Source organism: Gymnoscopelus braueri (assembly GCF_963280865.1).
Source record: "Gymnoscopelus braueri genome assembly, chromosome: 18".
Taxonomy (NCBI): Eukaryota; Metazoa; Chordata; class Actinopteri; order Myctophiformes; family Myctophidae; genus Gymnoscopelus; species Gymnoscopelus braueri.
Window position 1 is genome coordinate 32,135,384 of NC_137618.1, and position 15,883 is coordinate 32,151,266.

Sequence of the window (15,883 nt, forward strand, 5' to 3'; positions counted from 1 at the left end):
AGGTGTTCATTATTTGGGCCGGGGCTCTGCAGGTGCTCTAGCGGCCCTTTTATTGTGGCTCCTTTAGAAACTTTGCTCCCCCAGCCTGATCCCATAGCACATAAGATTACACTCCAGCTGCTTTCACACACTGTTTACTGCAGGGCCAGTGATAGCCAATCCCCACACCACAGGCCCAGAGGCAGGGAAGACAGAGAGGCTTTCTCTATCTCTGGGCCTGAAGGAAAGACCTCAGACTCTCACTCTCAGGGTGGACAAAACCATCGGAGGAGCTGTGCCAACACTGCCACTTCAAGAACTAGGCTCAAGTTAAAGTTGGCAGGAACAAGCAGCGGACCTGTAGCCAACTTGAATCCTGTCTTTTGAGCATTCGGTGAATCAGTGTCATGACGTTTCACACTTTAAGCAACCCACTATATCTCTCATTGTGACAAATCTAAGCAAACACTGCTCTCCGAGGAGAATGTCAACAAGGCATGTCGGACTAACAACATTCAGGGTTCAACCCTTGCTACAGTGAAACTGATGGCACACCCATGGAGAATGTTTATATAGGCTCACCAGACAGCAGGGTGGGCCTTGGCGAAGGCTTGAGAGAAGGAGTGGATGATTATGAGCGGTATTTAGTGGCATGGCGCTCGGGAGGCGTGGTGGACTTGGGGCAGAAATGACCCAGAAGCTGCCTCCCCGGTTTCCCAGTGAGTTCCTATGGAGGTGGGCCCTGTAATCACCTCTCTCCACAGCAGTAAGCAGCTTACAGCTTTATCCAAAAATACCGCTCCCGCCTAAAAACATGCATGCAGACGAGGCCGGGCTCCCCATAACAGCCATTGCATAAAACCCAGCCGGAGCATTATTCCTCACAACAACCCAGCGACGCTCCAAATCAGCACTGATTCAAAGTCAAGTGGCGTAGGCATGTTGTACACTTGGAGGCAGACTAATCTTATTCACAGTTTGAGTGCCCCTTTAGCATGCAGACATCCTGAGGGGAGGGTTCAAGCACGAGGGGAATGCTGCTACTGTACTGTACTGTTGTTATTTCCTCCGGTCTCTCTCTGCTTTTATTTCTTTAAAAAAAAAAAAAGGCAGGGGGGGTTGGGGGGTTAGGGAGGTATTTGTCAAACTGTGTTTGTGGAAGATCCTATAATATTTGATGTACAGTAATGTCACTGTATAAGCCATAGATGACCCAAATCCATGCGTATCCAACAAACAAAGCCCACAAGAAAATGATAGGTTTCTCCCAGTTACATCATACCATGGTTTGAGGGTGTTAGAAACAGAGAACATCAGTCAACTATCAGCTGTTTGACAAGCGGCTCAGTTAACAGAGAGTTTCAGCAGGGATGAAGTAAAGACCCTGCTCCCTCTCTTAACAGACTATAGAGGGGATCCATTACAGTGATGCAGTTACACAAAGACATTCACTGCATGGAAATGCCTATGAGGTAAGACCAGTGCGGGACAATGGCTTCAATCACTATGGGTGACTGTCAACAATATCACCTTTTGTGTGGAGAAGGGTATAGATGTTTCAGGATATCAGCTGCATTAGTATCAAACAATTTCTCATGGTTTGAGACTCCAGGGGTGATTTGCACCACTTTTTCAGGCTGAGGAAAATATCAAGCCCTTCCTGGCTGAGGTGGGACCCCATAGGTGGAGATATTAGGCGAGTTGGGGCTCCCAATCACAGTTAAAAAAAACTGGCACAGTGGGTACTGGTCGGTGTGGGGGCATGCGGCAAATCGCTGTTCCCTGTAAACATCTAGATAACGGGGCGACTCTGAGCCACTCCATGTGTGGGCTCTGCTACTGTTGGTGGGGTCTTTCACTGAGGCATGAGTGATAATGCAGGAGAATTGGAGAGGGGGCCCTGCCAAGGCTGGAGGTGGCATGGCTCACCTCAACTTCCATGAAGGGCCCAGGGGCCTGGGGCAGCCTCCCACCGCCGGCACCTTGCTGCCAATACTAATACATTCTAAATCCATTCTCTCCGCTCTCACACCAGGCTCCTGCAATCTCCTCTCCTTCCCTTTCATGCAATTAAATAGTGGAAGTGCCGAGCGAGGGGGAGCTCTATCAGCCGTGCTGCACACACACACGGCTCCATCTCCACATTCAATTTACACACCTCGATATCATCATCCCTCTCTGCAGTACTTCCGCCACTTCTGCCTTAACACTCTTGCATCCCGGAGCTGGAATACAGACATTAAAAACACTGCCTCTGTAGACACAATTAGAATCTCATATCATTGACTACAGAAGGTCTAATGTACACTGCACCAACAGCAGCTGAGTGACACCTCACACTGAGTTGACCTGCGATGCTGATGCGAAACAGGGAACTTAGAGGTGGTATGCATGCATGTGCAAGAGAATGCGCGTGTGTGTGTGTGTGTGTGTGTGTGTGTGTGTGTGTGTGTGTGTGTGTGTGTGTGTGTGTGTGTGTGTGTGTGTGTGTGTGTGTGTGTGTGGACCTTACTCCCTGACTGTGCTGATGAGCTGAAGCCCTGGCCTGCAGTCTCTGAGGGGATTAGCCCACTCAATGACACTAAATTACAGGGATCAGAATCAGCTCAACACATCCACTGCTGTCTGTGCAGCTCTAACTGAAACACGTTTGGATGAACGGCCGTAATAAGCCCATTCACATTACTAAAACTGAAAGACTTCTACATAATGGGTTTTATGAAGTCTACTGTTGGGAGGAAGGAATCGCTGTCAACAAAAGGTGGGTATAGCTTAAAAACCGAACTCCAATGCTATTCTCAACAAACTGCATTACAACAACGTGTGTTGCCATTTCTAGATCAGCTCACTGTAAGTCTTAGTAAGTCACTCTGGTTTATGGCTGCATGATTATGGCCAAAGTAATAATCCCAAATATTTAGCTTAATATTAAATATTCGAATCATAATTATTCATCACGATTATTGCTAATGATTACTTTTGGATGTCTTTGTTGGTTATTATGGGATTCATAAGACATTGCATACCATATTATGGAATGTAATGGCCTCTGTGATGTTATCAGCCTGATGGATGGAAGACAGAGGTTGTAAAATGTCCTGGTCATTAACCATTTGAGTGAAGAGACAAGTGCACGTGCAACAGCTGACCAAATAAAATGTTTGAATTAATTAGCAAGTTTCACGATTACATAACTGTGTAGTCTTGGCCTGGGTGTAAAGGTATAGACATTGGTGTGCACATATTTCTACTGCCAACCTTCATTGTTACAAACCACATCCAGAACACAACAAATAAGACCTTTGTGCAGCCAGGCTTGAAATGGTAACCTTTAACACCGAGGAAGACAGGAACCAACACGTATCAAACACAAGACCTGTTCGGCAGCAGCAGCACACCTATCACTTACACGTGTAAACAGTTGTCAAATCCTTAACAACACACAGACACACAATCGCAAATGCATTACTCACACTCATGTTGGCAACACATTGTTACAGTAAAAAAAAAAAAAGAGAAAACAAAGTCAAAGACAGAGACAATACAACAAGAGAGAGAAAGCAGCATGGGTAAAAAAAAAGTCATACCAGAAGTGACAATACGAATGCTGAAAGCAGCTGCCTTTGTCCAAGTCTATTCTGTTTCAGTCGAGAGATGCATTCAGTTGAAAAAATACTGAGTGGGAGAATAAAAGCTGTATAAAAACCTAGCAACAATAATGTAGCCAAGAATAAGAAATTCTTTTTCACGTTCTGTATTACAGATAGAAAAAGGTCATGTTCATGCTTAATCTACCGTTGACTGGACAAAGGACAAAGACACACAGTCCCTTAGACAGTTGTCTATAAATCCAGTCAGACACATAGTGCTGTTTGCCGGCCAGGAGGCCAAGCCGTAATGACTGGACTGGTCATACAATGGCTGCTGATAGCAGCACAACAGCAATCAGATAGCAGTGTCTGTTAAGCCTCTCCTTTACTGCACTATTAAACAGATTATTACATTATTCAAAATGTTTGTTCTCCTCCTATGTGTAGATTAGCGAGGACGGCACACCCAGATAAGCCATCAGGTAAGGCCAATGCGTAACACAAGAGCAGCCGTAAAAACAAAAACGCAAAAGATTAAGAGCCGTGGTGTTTGCTTCAAACACAGCTTTCCAAAAGGACACGGCTTTGTCAATACACCCACTCCTAATGCCAGGAGAAACCACAAGCTCCTCAACACCCTCAAATCATATTTAGACTTGTGTTAGTAGCTTATTATGACTCATTATACAGATACAAGTTTCCTTCCTGCTGAGAATTCCCAACCGTGCTGATTGTGTTGTACATGCGTGTCACTATGAAGAGATTAGGCTGACTAATTATCCACTGACAGGTGAACAATGCTGGAAAATTAAAAGTTATCAAAGTGGGCCACTTGACAGAAGACTTTGGATATGAATGGCAAATGGCAGTGACATCTCCACACACACCCAATTAAATGAATGCCTATTATTTGTAACAAAAACAAATAGAGAGTAAATGGTAGGGGTGATCTTTTTTTCTTTCTGGCAAAAAGTGTTGGAATTGATTTGTAAAATTTAGAGATACTGTATATTCTACAGTATATGTATTCTGTTAAACGGGTGGCTATATTAAAATTGTATTGTGAAACAAGCGAAGGGATAAGCTATAGGGCTCTCCACCAGTGAATGCTATCTCAGATGTAGTGTTTGCTCAGTTTTAAGAGCATGTCCATCTGCCCTCTCCTTTGACCAAACAGCTACAACCTACAAAGCTAATGAAATAATCAAAGATTTCTGATACAGCGCACAGAACAAATCCGTCAGTATTTACTCAGCTCTGTAGTACAAATACAACACTGTCCAAGATCTAGCGCAAACAGTTTTCTTTCAATATCATTGTTTGCTTTTTTTTGTTCTGGCTCACAGTTAATAGATAACCCACTCTTCACTCATTTATAAAAGACATTATGGCTAAATATAGTCATTTCACATGCTTTTTGACTGGATTGGCCACTTGGGTCCACAGGCTTTGACACCCAGCAGTGACTGGTTTTAATTATGTCAGTTCACACAGTCTGCCTTTCAACCCAATAAACTCTGTGGCAGTAGCAAACACATAATATATCCAAATAAATTGCTTGTAACATGTTATACATATTATATTTATCTATATCATGCTGCTCATAATAGCTCTTCCTATCTACATTTATCATCATAAATGAATTATTACATTCAGAGATTGGGAAAAATAAAAATAGAATATTGAACTGGAATCATTCTGAGGGGGGGATAACTTTATATTAAGAAAATGTAATGTGACAATTAAAAGTATTAACGGTATCATACTTAAGTGCAGAGGTACACTGTGGAGTTTGGGGACAAGCAGGCATAAGGACGGACATAAAGTTGTGCTAAAAGAGGACATACCTAAGTAGCAGTCTGCTCTCTAGTGGTGACACTCTACAACACGGCACAGAATCTCAATGAATTTAAACGTCTACAACTTAATAGCTCACAGCGTGTTCATTCCAATCATCGACTTGGCAACACTGGCGAGAAATCAACATGTTTTACATTGCTGATAAACATTTGTTCCAGGAATGGGATATGAAGGTGCCCCCCGCCCTCTTACCGATAGGGTTGGCATCGAAGAAGCGTACGGGCGTTCGCAGAACGGCGTTGAACATGCGGTTATGAAGGGTCTGGGCTGAGCTCACCAAGACATTGAAGAAGATCAAACTCCGCAGGAACCCAAATATGACCGAGGCAGCGGTTAAACCTAACCAAAAAAAAAAAGTAGAGAAAAAGAGTAGAAATCAATCAGAGGGTACAATGTTTTGCCCTGTGTCTGTTCCAAGAAGGTCAGCTGTGCACTTATGGTGCCATTGTTGCGTATGAAAGGGAAAAAAGCAACACATATTCCACTCCAATCTCTCCCTCAATGGTTAATTTCTGTTCCCTATTATGCTGATCTATCACTGTGAATACAGGCCCTGGAAGAGTAAAGAGGTTAGGAGTCACAGGGAGACAATCAGAGCAATCCAACGGGAGAATGCAAGAAAAGCACTCCTATCTTCCTGTACAGCTGAGGCCCATGTATAGACACTGGGCCTTGAAGGCCTTGGGCCACAGCCAAAGAGCTGTGGATGTGTTCAGTGAATTTGGCGCATTCAGAGCCTCAATGGCACACAGAAAAGCGATGTGCACTCAGTGAGCTTCACCTGCGTAAACACCTAGGTACAGGTCAAGGTCCAGCTGCTGAGAGGCGCTGCCATTGAGGTGCTCCGTCGCATTGACGCGCTCCTGTTCAGAGGCCCTGCAAGTCAGCCACAAAGGAATCAAAAGCCACAAGGACAAATAAACACAACAGCCGTGAATGAAAGAAAGATGGAGGCGCTCTACACAAAACACTTTCATCCTAACCTGAAGCACAAGGTCAATTTCAACAAGCAACAGATATTGCTAACAAAGATGTCGACAGTCGGGATCAGTCTAATCATACAAAGGAATCAATCGGTTCCGCAAAAAGTCCTGAAACAGTTTCGCTTAGAAAACGTGCTACACAATTTACAGGGTAAATAATCTCACCAATGAGCGAGCCACCAGTCCTGTAGAACATAAGCAAACTAAAGGAAAGCAGGAAAAACAGATGACATACAGTTAGTCACAACAGATATGTGACTAAAGATATTCAGTCATGTGACTCATTTCTAAAATTGGAGCAGTTCAGAAGGAATCACTCACATGAGCGAGGATATTGAGGAGAACAAGGGCCGAGAGGACAAGGAAGTTAGCTCCTGCTCTGAAGTATTTCACATACAGGTGCAGGCCCACGGTTCCCTCTGAGCGACTCTCTTCCATGATGGGTTCAACTGCCTACAGATGCACACTGGGGTCAATACAAATCCTCCAGTAATGCTTCTATTAGGCTGCACTGAGCTGAGGGGAACAGAGAGTACCTGCTGCCCTCTGGTGGCCCATCAGCAGAACATGCTGACAACCATTACAAGCCATTTACTGTTATCACACTGAGATATAAAATCAAGCACGAATATGTTGAAGCCCACGGCACACTGGTGTGGCCATTCAGTATTATGGCACATACAAGGCAATGTTTTGGGGGTACAAATGTAATGCTGCACAGGTTGTGCCAAATCCCATTTTACAAAGTCATGGTGACAGTTTAACCTCATACTGTAGTATCTAAATCTTTGCTTGTACCTAGTTTTGCAGTAGCCAGCTGATTAGATAGATATCTGACTTCTGAGCCGTAACTATTGAAAAGTGGTTAAGGACCAACAAGACAAAAGAAAAGCAGACACATGAATTGACCAACCACAGACATATGAATTGACCAACTACGGGCGTCCTTATTTGCAACAGCCAGACTTCCATTACAGCCCAGCCAATCAGGGGCTCCTCTGGCAAAACCCAAACATGCTGACTTATGATTCAGAACCTGCAACTGATGAGGAGGCAAGACGGTGGGTCTGACCCAGTGAGACTAGCTGGTGCCTAATAATGCTGATTTGAGCAGGCACCTTTGCCGTTCATCCTGTGCATGCACCATCTGTCCATGGATGGACATTTCGTCCACAAAACGTCCAGTCCACAAAATCTCCATCAGTGCTCAGAATCTGCCGTAATTGCCCCACATATGACGTAAGAGCAAAATGGCCACCATGGGACTATGATCAATTGGACACTCCTGTGAGTTGTGAAGTGATTACCTGCTGCTCTGCTCCTTCCAGCAGGGAAAGCAGGGAGGAGGACAGTGAAGGCATGGAGCTCTGAGAGCGAGAGTGTGGAGTACGAGAGAGAGAACCCAGGACCGGGGTCACTCCTTGCTTCTCCCCCTCCTGCTCCTCCTCCCATTTCAGCAAGGAGGTGAAGTCCAGTCCGGAGCCCTGTAACTCACTGTATGTTCCCCTTGCCACCATTTGACCCTGACGATGAAGACAGGAGAGATTGTTACCATGAGGCATTTTCTGTGTGAAGTCTAGCACGCGCACACAAACACACACACAGATGCACACACAAACACACACAGATACACACACACACATAGACGCACCTCCTTCACTACAAGTATTTGATCCGCAGCCTTCAGGAACTGCAGTTGATGAGTAACTAGGATGCGGGGCTTCTTCCTCAAAAGGCCACAAATGCACCTAAGGAAGGCACACATTCATCATGCATGTATCCCGACACAGTGCAGGTGTGTTTACTTTCACAACGGATTGATGAACCGACATACTTAACCGGTTGCCATTGCCCTTTAACAGGGCGACAGAATATGGTGGGTTGCAGAAGGTGTTGTGGAATGAGGGAAGATAGGTAAATAATAGGACTTACTCCTCAAACAGATGCCTGGCCACATCCGCATCCACAGCACTGAGCGGGTCATCCAGCAAGTAGATATCTGCATCCTGATACACTGCCCTAGAGCACCCAGACACAGAGGGGGTATTATAATTAGTAGTAGTAATGCGGACACAATCTAAGAAGGACAATTACAAAGACACACACCTGGCCAAGTTGACTCGTGCCTTCTGTCCCCCACTAAGGTTGGCTCCTCTGTCCCCGATCACCTCCAGGTCACCATCAGGCAGGAGGTCCAAGTCCTAAACAGGGTCCAGCGGCAACACTGAGCACGGGGAGTCACTCATAATCTCATTGTGTAAACAACTACTGTAGCAAAACATCCTAAAACCTTAAAGAAATAAATAGGGAGTACCGTGTCAAGCAACAATAATGTTGGTAGTGTTAAAGTGAAAAATCAGGTAGTCTTCAAGGACAGGGCAGTTGAGCAATAATAAAATACATACACTGACTGTCCACCAGACTTGTATTGGAAGTCTATGGTATTGGATGGCAGGCATTTTGATTATAAATCCTTAAAAACAAAATGGGTTTAGCGACAGATTTTGACTCGGAAAGTCATTAACCCGTTGGACAGTCATTGTTTTTAATACTTTACCCTAAACTTTGTTGAAGTGATTGACATTTAACATTAAGACAGGGTATGTAATACCAAGTATCTTAGGAATAAACGTGTATCTCACTCTCTTCAGAGCACAGGCTCTAAGCACTCTCTCATACTTCAGCGGATTGAGCTCTTTGCCAAAGAGGATGTTGCTGCGGATTGTCCCTGGGAAAATCCATGGTTGCTGGGAGACATAGGTCAGCTCCCCTTTCACTTTGACCACGCCCTTTTCCTGGTTCAGCTCTCCTAGGATGGCGCTGAGGAGAGAGGACTGATGCACACATACACACATTCATAAACATACACCTGCAAACATGGTATCATAGCATTGCTAGGTTGCGTTATTCAAAACATATAGGCATCACAAACTGTAAGCGAGGTGACCAGCTTGTAATGTACAGTAGGCGATAGTACTGTAGTTAGTAGTATTGGCATCATGCTCACAGTACTGCACCATTAACAACACCCACGACTGTCTCTTCATGAAATGCACTACCGTGATCACTAGATCTGACCTTGCCGGCTCCAACAGGACCAATGACAGCCAGGAGCTGCTCTGATTTCACAGTGAAAGACATATTTTGTAGTGTTGGAGAATCCAGTGTCTGTCAGAAAAACAAAGAGTGAACGAATGAATATACCTCCATAAATTAAAGAAACTCAAGTTAACGGTATGCATGTACTGTACCGTACAGTAATCTGTCTTGATCATTTGGTGACATGTTAAACTGCCACGCACGACAGTCCTCACCTTATCCCAGTTGCACGTTAAATCCTGAACCTCCACCATACAGTCTTTCTTCTCTGTCACGGGAAAGCCAAGATGCTGTGGAGAAACTTCATCCAGAAGAAGAAAATTCTAGCAAGAAAAAAAAATAAGAACAAAATCAATGTCTATAAATGGCATCAGAGGAATCAACAGGAGCTGCTGTCATGGTGGCTTTGGGTCTGGTGTGCGTTTACTTTGATCCTTTTTATGCTGATGAGGGCTTCTGACACCTTCTCTATGGCCGATGGAAAGAACAGGGTGACGGTGAGTCTCAATGCCCCATAGAGAGAAACAGCCACAAACACCCTGCTAGCGGATATCCTGTTCCCCGTTAAAATGTACACACAGAGGGTGATGAAAATGAGGACCTTGCTGGCCACAAAGAAGGACGCCATGTTCAGTCCACGCAGGTAGGAGCTCTTCATAATCTTGGAGACCTCCTTTCTGTACAACAACAGAACATGTTGTTAGTAAATCCTGTCCCTATCAGTCTACATAGGCACAGTCTGCAGTGCATACAGTACAGTAGATACAATACATTAAAACTGTCCATTTTAAAAAGTTATCATTTTACAGTCAAATATAGTAAAATACTAAAATAGTCAGATGTTGATAAACTGAAGTCATCAGACTGAAGTTAATATTATTTGGGAAGTTTATCTACCTTCTGACCTCATCCACCAGTGCAGAAAAGGACTTCTCCCAAGCATACATCTTTATGATTCGGATTCCAGAGACCACTTCATTCATTATTCGTATTCTGTCATCTGTTAAGGCTGCTGTTTGGCCCCTAAAAACCATAGTAATAAAACAAGGATATTTTTTTTTAAAACTCATGTAGGATACAAACGTTTGATATATACAACTTTCATGAGTGTTTGGCTATGCACCTAAGAGTGGAGAAGAAGTGTCCAAACACGGTCTGTATTGGCATGAGGACAACCAGGACAGCCATTCCTGCAAGGCATGATGGGCCAATCATGTACAACAACAGCACTGTCACAGCTGCCGCTTGCAGAGGACCAACCCACAAAAAGTGCAAAAATAATGTTACCTGTAAAAGGAAGAGAGAGGTGCAACCTGAGATGAAAGACTGTGTACTGTTTATGACACCGTTTTAGACCTCAGGTTAAGAACAAAGATAAGCAAATCTTGTAAAAACATGTGTAAAATACGTATGACTGTATATTATGATTGGTTTGTTGCTTTAACATTTCACCTCATCAAATTTGTTGACATCATTGGATAAGAGGTTCACAATTTGTCCCGTGGTAGTTTTTCCCAGTGCTGTGCTGTTAAGACAGAGAGCCTACACGGGGAAGAGAAGTCAAATAAGAACAATAGATAGATATCTTAACCACATTAACCCTGGCATCAATATTTTGGGCATGTTATTATAGGCAAAGAAACTGGTCGCCAATTTAGAACTAATTTGTATTTCAGAGAGTGTACACATGTACATTTGCACACTCTCAGAGTTAAATTAAAGGAGTAGTTCACCCAAAAAATTACTTATTTCTTATCAATTATACACCCCATGAAGCCTTGAATTTGTGGAGATGTTGTCACATTCCTGAGCTAATAATTTGATGACCGACGGATTCTCTGGTAGGAGACTCAATTCAGTCAATTGAGTCTCCTACTGAGTCTCCCACTGGCCGATGACCCGGTTATCAAATTATTGGCTTAGGAATTCACAAAAAAATAATCTCCATGAATTCAAGGCTTCATGGGGTGCGTAATTGATAGAAAATAAGTATTTTTGGGGGTGAACTACTCCTTTAACACTGCAGATTTCACTGTGTGGGTGGATGACATCTACATGGTACAATGACCCCCGATGACTGACCTTCCGATAGATCATGTGGCACATGGCCACCCGGATCTTCATGCCTGCGTTTTGGACATGGTAGAAGTACAGGTGGTGTAGAGCTGCCAGGCCAATGGTTGACAGGGAGACACTGGTTGCGTAGCCACAGGCTACATAGAGAGCAGTGGTGTTGCTGGGGTCGTACCGCTCAAAGTATTCGATCAACTTTCCTAACAGCAGTGGCTGAATCACTTTGATAGCTTCCTGCAAGTACAGTACATGTAAATACAATGTAGAGTACTGTAGGTGGTGCAATGCACTACTAGAACACATTTGAGTATATACAGCAGTTCTCGTTGATAGGCTGTACCTCCATTAAAGTGTATATTCCAATGAGGGAGTATGACCTCCAGTAGCATTGAATAAGAACTTTTGTAAGTTTTGGTGTGCTCAGGTCTGTAGCTGCTCTCTTAACCTCCTTGTCCCAATAGCTTGGAAAAAACATTCAGAAGTGCACAGCAAGGTTGTGTGAGTACATCATGTGCACTACGTCACCAATGGAAAGTTGTTTTTCATGCAATAAACAACTAAATGCTTTATGTATTGCGTTTTATAGTATGGTCATAAATAGCCCTTGACATGAAGACTAGATAGATCATTCCTAAGAAATAAAAGCCAAAATAATGCATAAACCTACCACTGTAGTTCCTCTCCGAGTCTTTCAGATCCATCTTCTGGAAGGACCTTATACATGTCATGTTCCTCCAATCTCCTCTTATGGCCGATTCTAAACAATGGATCCAGCCAGCTGAACATAAAGGACAAGTATATTCCATGGCTTAATTATAATTATAAAAAAAAATTTGATACTGGCACAAGACCTGGCCATTCAACAATGCAATAATAACAAAAAGTAAAAGTTTTGTATGATAGCTTACTTCCACCCCTGTTGTAGCATTCCATTGCGTAAGAAGTTTTAGCTTTCAAGTTACTGAAGCAAACATTTAAAGCTGCTTTAAGAAGTAGAAACTGAATCCATCTAAAAGATGAATGTCTGTCTGCAATGCAGTGATGGAAAGTAACTAAGTACATGTACTCAAGTACTGCACTTAAGTACAATTTTGAGGTACTTTTACTTCACTGGAGTATTTCCAATACTTCTACTCCACTACATCTCAGAAGCAAATATTGTACTTTTACTCCACTACAATTATTTTAAAACTTTAGTTGCAAGTTTGCAGATTTTGATGATTATTACAAAACATACATTAACCACATTCCGCCTTCTATACTCGGCTATTTGAAAATAGCAAATCTACAAGCTCACAACGCGTTGCAAAGCGACACATTGTGAGCTTGTAGATCTGCTATTTTCAAAAGATCTTTTATACATTTGAAAACTGGTGAAATGGGACATTCTGCATAATGAGTACTTTCTACTTTTGGTACTTTAAGTTTAGATACCAATACTCTTGTACTTTTTCCGGACTTTTACTTGTAACAGAGTACATTGCAGTATTGATACTTTTACTTAAGTAAAACATTTTAGTACTTTTTCCACCACTGATAGTAACTGAATCCATCCAAAGAAGAATGTCTGTCTGTAAAAGAGAACACAATAGCTTGTGTACTGGTGCTAACCTAGGCTGCTCCCCCTGCTGTCATAGGGTGGTACTGTAGGCTGTCTTCAATGAACGAAACCTCCTACAGTATGTAATGTATCACACAACAAGAGGATTCTCCATTCATGTCAAAGACTACTGCAAACTGGTTTTTCTTACCAGAAGAAAATCTTGGAGAGAAGATTAGCCGTAGCCAACGGATTATCCCTCGCCTCTTTCCGCACAGGTTCCATGTCCTATAACACTGGGACGGAACAAACTGAAAGCGACCTCTATAGGGCTATAGCCTGTGGCAGCGGGATAACAACAAAGACTTGTAAAGGATGCATTGAGAAAACATTTGCAGGAAACTACAATGTCTGCCGATTTTAAACCCCACCGACCGACAACAGGATTATTTCCAGCCAGGGCTCCTCTCATCTCTCACCCACCGGCTACAATAGTATCTGACAGTCAGCCTCCTGTCACCTGAGAGCTGAGGGAACTCCGCCCCTCAGCTTCACTGATTGGCTGATAGAAGTCTCCATCACTGCAGACCAGACAGGCTGTGTGCTATGAACTTCTTCTGCCTCCTAATTAAAGTGGGTGTAAGTGATTTATTTACACATTATAGATAGAACTGAATATGGACTTCCATGCAGGAGGATAAACAACAAACAAGTGAAATTGGAGGTGATGAAGTGCAGATAAACTTGGAACTGGAACACAGCACTATCAAATTGAAGCTGATAAATGGGTTCTCTCTCCATTTCTGTGAAAGTGTATTTTCTGTTTATCAAAGAGCTGGAGGCTGTTACCGATTAGTTAGGCTAATATTATCTGAATATAGACCTTTAACTTAGCTTTAACAAATATTAACAAATACATATATATATATATATATATATATATATATATATATATTTTATTTTATTTTATTAGGGGTGTCTCGATACACAAATTTCACGATACACGATATGGGCTTATCAACATTGGCCATCATCTTTAGTTCGTCAGTTTAAAAGTGCTTTAATTATAAAGCACTTACATGTGGTCCGTTGGTTCTCAAGGCTACTTACTGACTTATATTACTTATATCTAGCCTACTATGTACAACCATTGCCACTGCAGACGGGACAGTGCTCGAGGCAGTCGAGGACTTCAAATATCTTGGGGCCTGGACTGCTTCAACGGAACAGGGTCTGAAGGTCTGGAGGGCACGTGCCTGGAATGCCTTGCATGGGATGAGGAGAGTGTAGAAATCAGACATGGGAGAAGACCTCAAGAGGTGGCTGTTCGTAGCTACAGTGGAGTCAGTTTGATTGATACTTTATTTAGTAAGTAAGATGATCCCCATACAGCAGTGCTGAGACATGGACCCTCACAGCACAATAGGAAAGGGCCCTGGATGGAGTCTCCACAAGAATGCTACGAATGGCGTCACATGGACGGACCACATCAGAGATGTGGTCCTCTATGGGGACCTACCACGGGTCACAGACAAAGTCAGAGAGAGAAGGATGAGGCTGGCAGGGCAAACTGACACTATGGGAGCCAACCATGGGCAAAGCCAGGAAAGGCAAGAAGCGCACCACCTACGTAGATGCACTACGTAGGCACGACAGCTTAGCTAACAACACTGTAGAGCTCAAGACCCTGATGTTAGATAAGAGAGTGTGGAGGGCAACCAACGATTCAGGAGTCCCGATGGTATTGGCTAGACCGCACTCTCGCATCGTATCGCATCTTACTTATATTGTCAGGCGCACATGGAAGGACTCAGAATGCAGACACAGAAGGCACTGAAAACAGGCTTTATTCACAAAAAACTTCCAAGGCAGGCAAGGGGCAGGCAAGGAATAAACAGTGGAAAGCGGGGGTCGAATCCAGGGGGGGCAGTCAACGAGGGCGAAGGTACAGGCAGGGACTGGGCAAAAACGAGGTCTAGGGGACAAAGCAGAGATCAGAAAAACAGCAAAAACTTGGCTTGAAAACTAGGCTCTAGTACAATGCTTGACAGCTTGAAAACAAGACAATCTGGCAAAGGCCTGCAGTGAGGCTGGGCCTTAAATACTGTGGGCATGATTGGAGGTGAGTGTATGCAGGTGGTCACACTGATCCAGACACACCCACTCCTAGGTCAGACTGTGACATATATCTCTTACAGCACCTTTAATTTACAGCAGTGCAGAGGCCTACACATTCTCAATCTCAAATTGTATTATTGTGACCTGGTGTGGCCTATTGTGTCACCCTTTTGAGACACAACGGGATTCTCTGTCATGTAATATGCTCCGTAGTCTTGCCCTCATCGGAATGTGGAAGCTCTGTTCACTCCCAACTCGTAATAGGTTGCAAGCACCCCTGAGTGAGCCGTTAGATGAGCGTGGCCATGCTGAGCAGTGTGAAGTCCGCTTAGCAATGTCCGAGTTGCATACTGATAGGCAGAGAATCAACAACATGTGATGTGACGCGAGAGGATGTCCCGTGGATCAAATGTCTGATGCAGGGTCAAATCCTTCCCAACTTGTCAGCTGTTTCTTCATTACCTTTAGTCCCACGGGGGAAATTCTAATTTTTCAGCTTCACCCAGCTGAGTATTGGGTGCTCAGATGGTTCTGATGAGAGGGAGGGTCAGTTAAGGGTTAAGTGTCTTGTTCAGGCCGAGGGACACATAGACCTTGCCGGGCGGCAAACCGATGACCTTGATTACCAGGTTTTTGTTTTT

The 15,883-nt window shown here is 43.6% G+C and overlaps 1 protein-coding gene across 1 annotated transcript in view; it reads right to left on the reverse strand.

Annotated features, from left to right (window-relative positions):
• LOC308105713 (ATP-binding cassette sub-family C member 4-like) overlaps positions 1 to 13,409 on the reverse strand; it is a gene marked incomplete at its 5' end in the record, with an annotated part of 39,943 nt that extends 26,534 nt beyond the window's left edge. The window contains 19 exons of the mRNA XM_080456635.1: positions 5,622 to 5,768; positions 6,211 to 6,305; positions 6,578 to 6,615; positions 6,734 to 6,865; positions 7,720 to 7,935; positions 8,064 to 8,160; positions 8,345 to 8,431; positions 8,519 to 8,613; positions 9,055 to 9,246; positions 9,491 to 9,580; positions 9,727 to 9,834; positions 9,939 to 10,188; positions 10,409 to 10,534; positions 10,635 to 10,798; positions 10,964 to 11,053; positions 11,594 to 11,818; positions 11,925 to 12,045; positions 12,252 to 12,362; positions 13,336 to 13,409. Coding sequence (XP_080312761.1) covers positions 5,622 to 5,768; positions 6,211 to 6,305; positions 6,578 to 6,615; positions 6,734 to 6,865; positions 7,720 to 7,935; positions 8,064 to 8,160; positions 8,345 to 8,431; positions 8,519 to 8,613; positions 9,055 to 9,246; positions 9,491 to 9,580; positions 9,727 to 9,834; positions 9,939 to 10,188; positions 10,409 to 10,534; positions 10,635 to 10,798; positions 10,964 to 11,053; positions 11,594 to 11,818; positions 11,925 to 12,045; positions 12,252 to 12,362; positions 13,336 to 13,409 — 2,458 coding nt within the window. The remainder of the gene's footprint in view (positions 1 to 5,621; positions 5,769 to 6,210; positions 6,306 to 6,577; positions 6,616 to 6,733; positions 6,866 to 7,719; positions 7,936 to 8,063; positions 8,161 to 8,344; positions 8,432 to 8,518; positions 8,614 to 9,054; positions 9,247 to 9,490; positions 9,581 to 9,726; positions 9,835 to 9,938; positions 10,189 to 10,408; positions 10,535 to 10,634; positions 10,799 to 10,963; positions 11,054 to 11,593; positions 11,819 to 11,924; positions 12,046 to 12,251; positions 12,363 to 13,335) is intronic.
• Between the last annotated feature and the right edge of the window lie 2,474 nt (positions 13,410 to 15,883).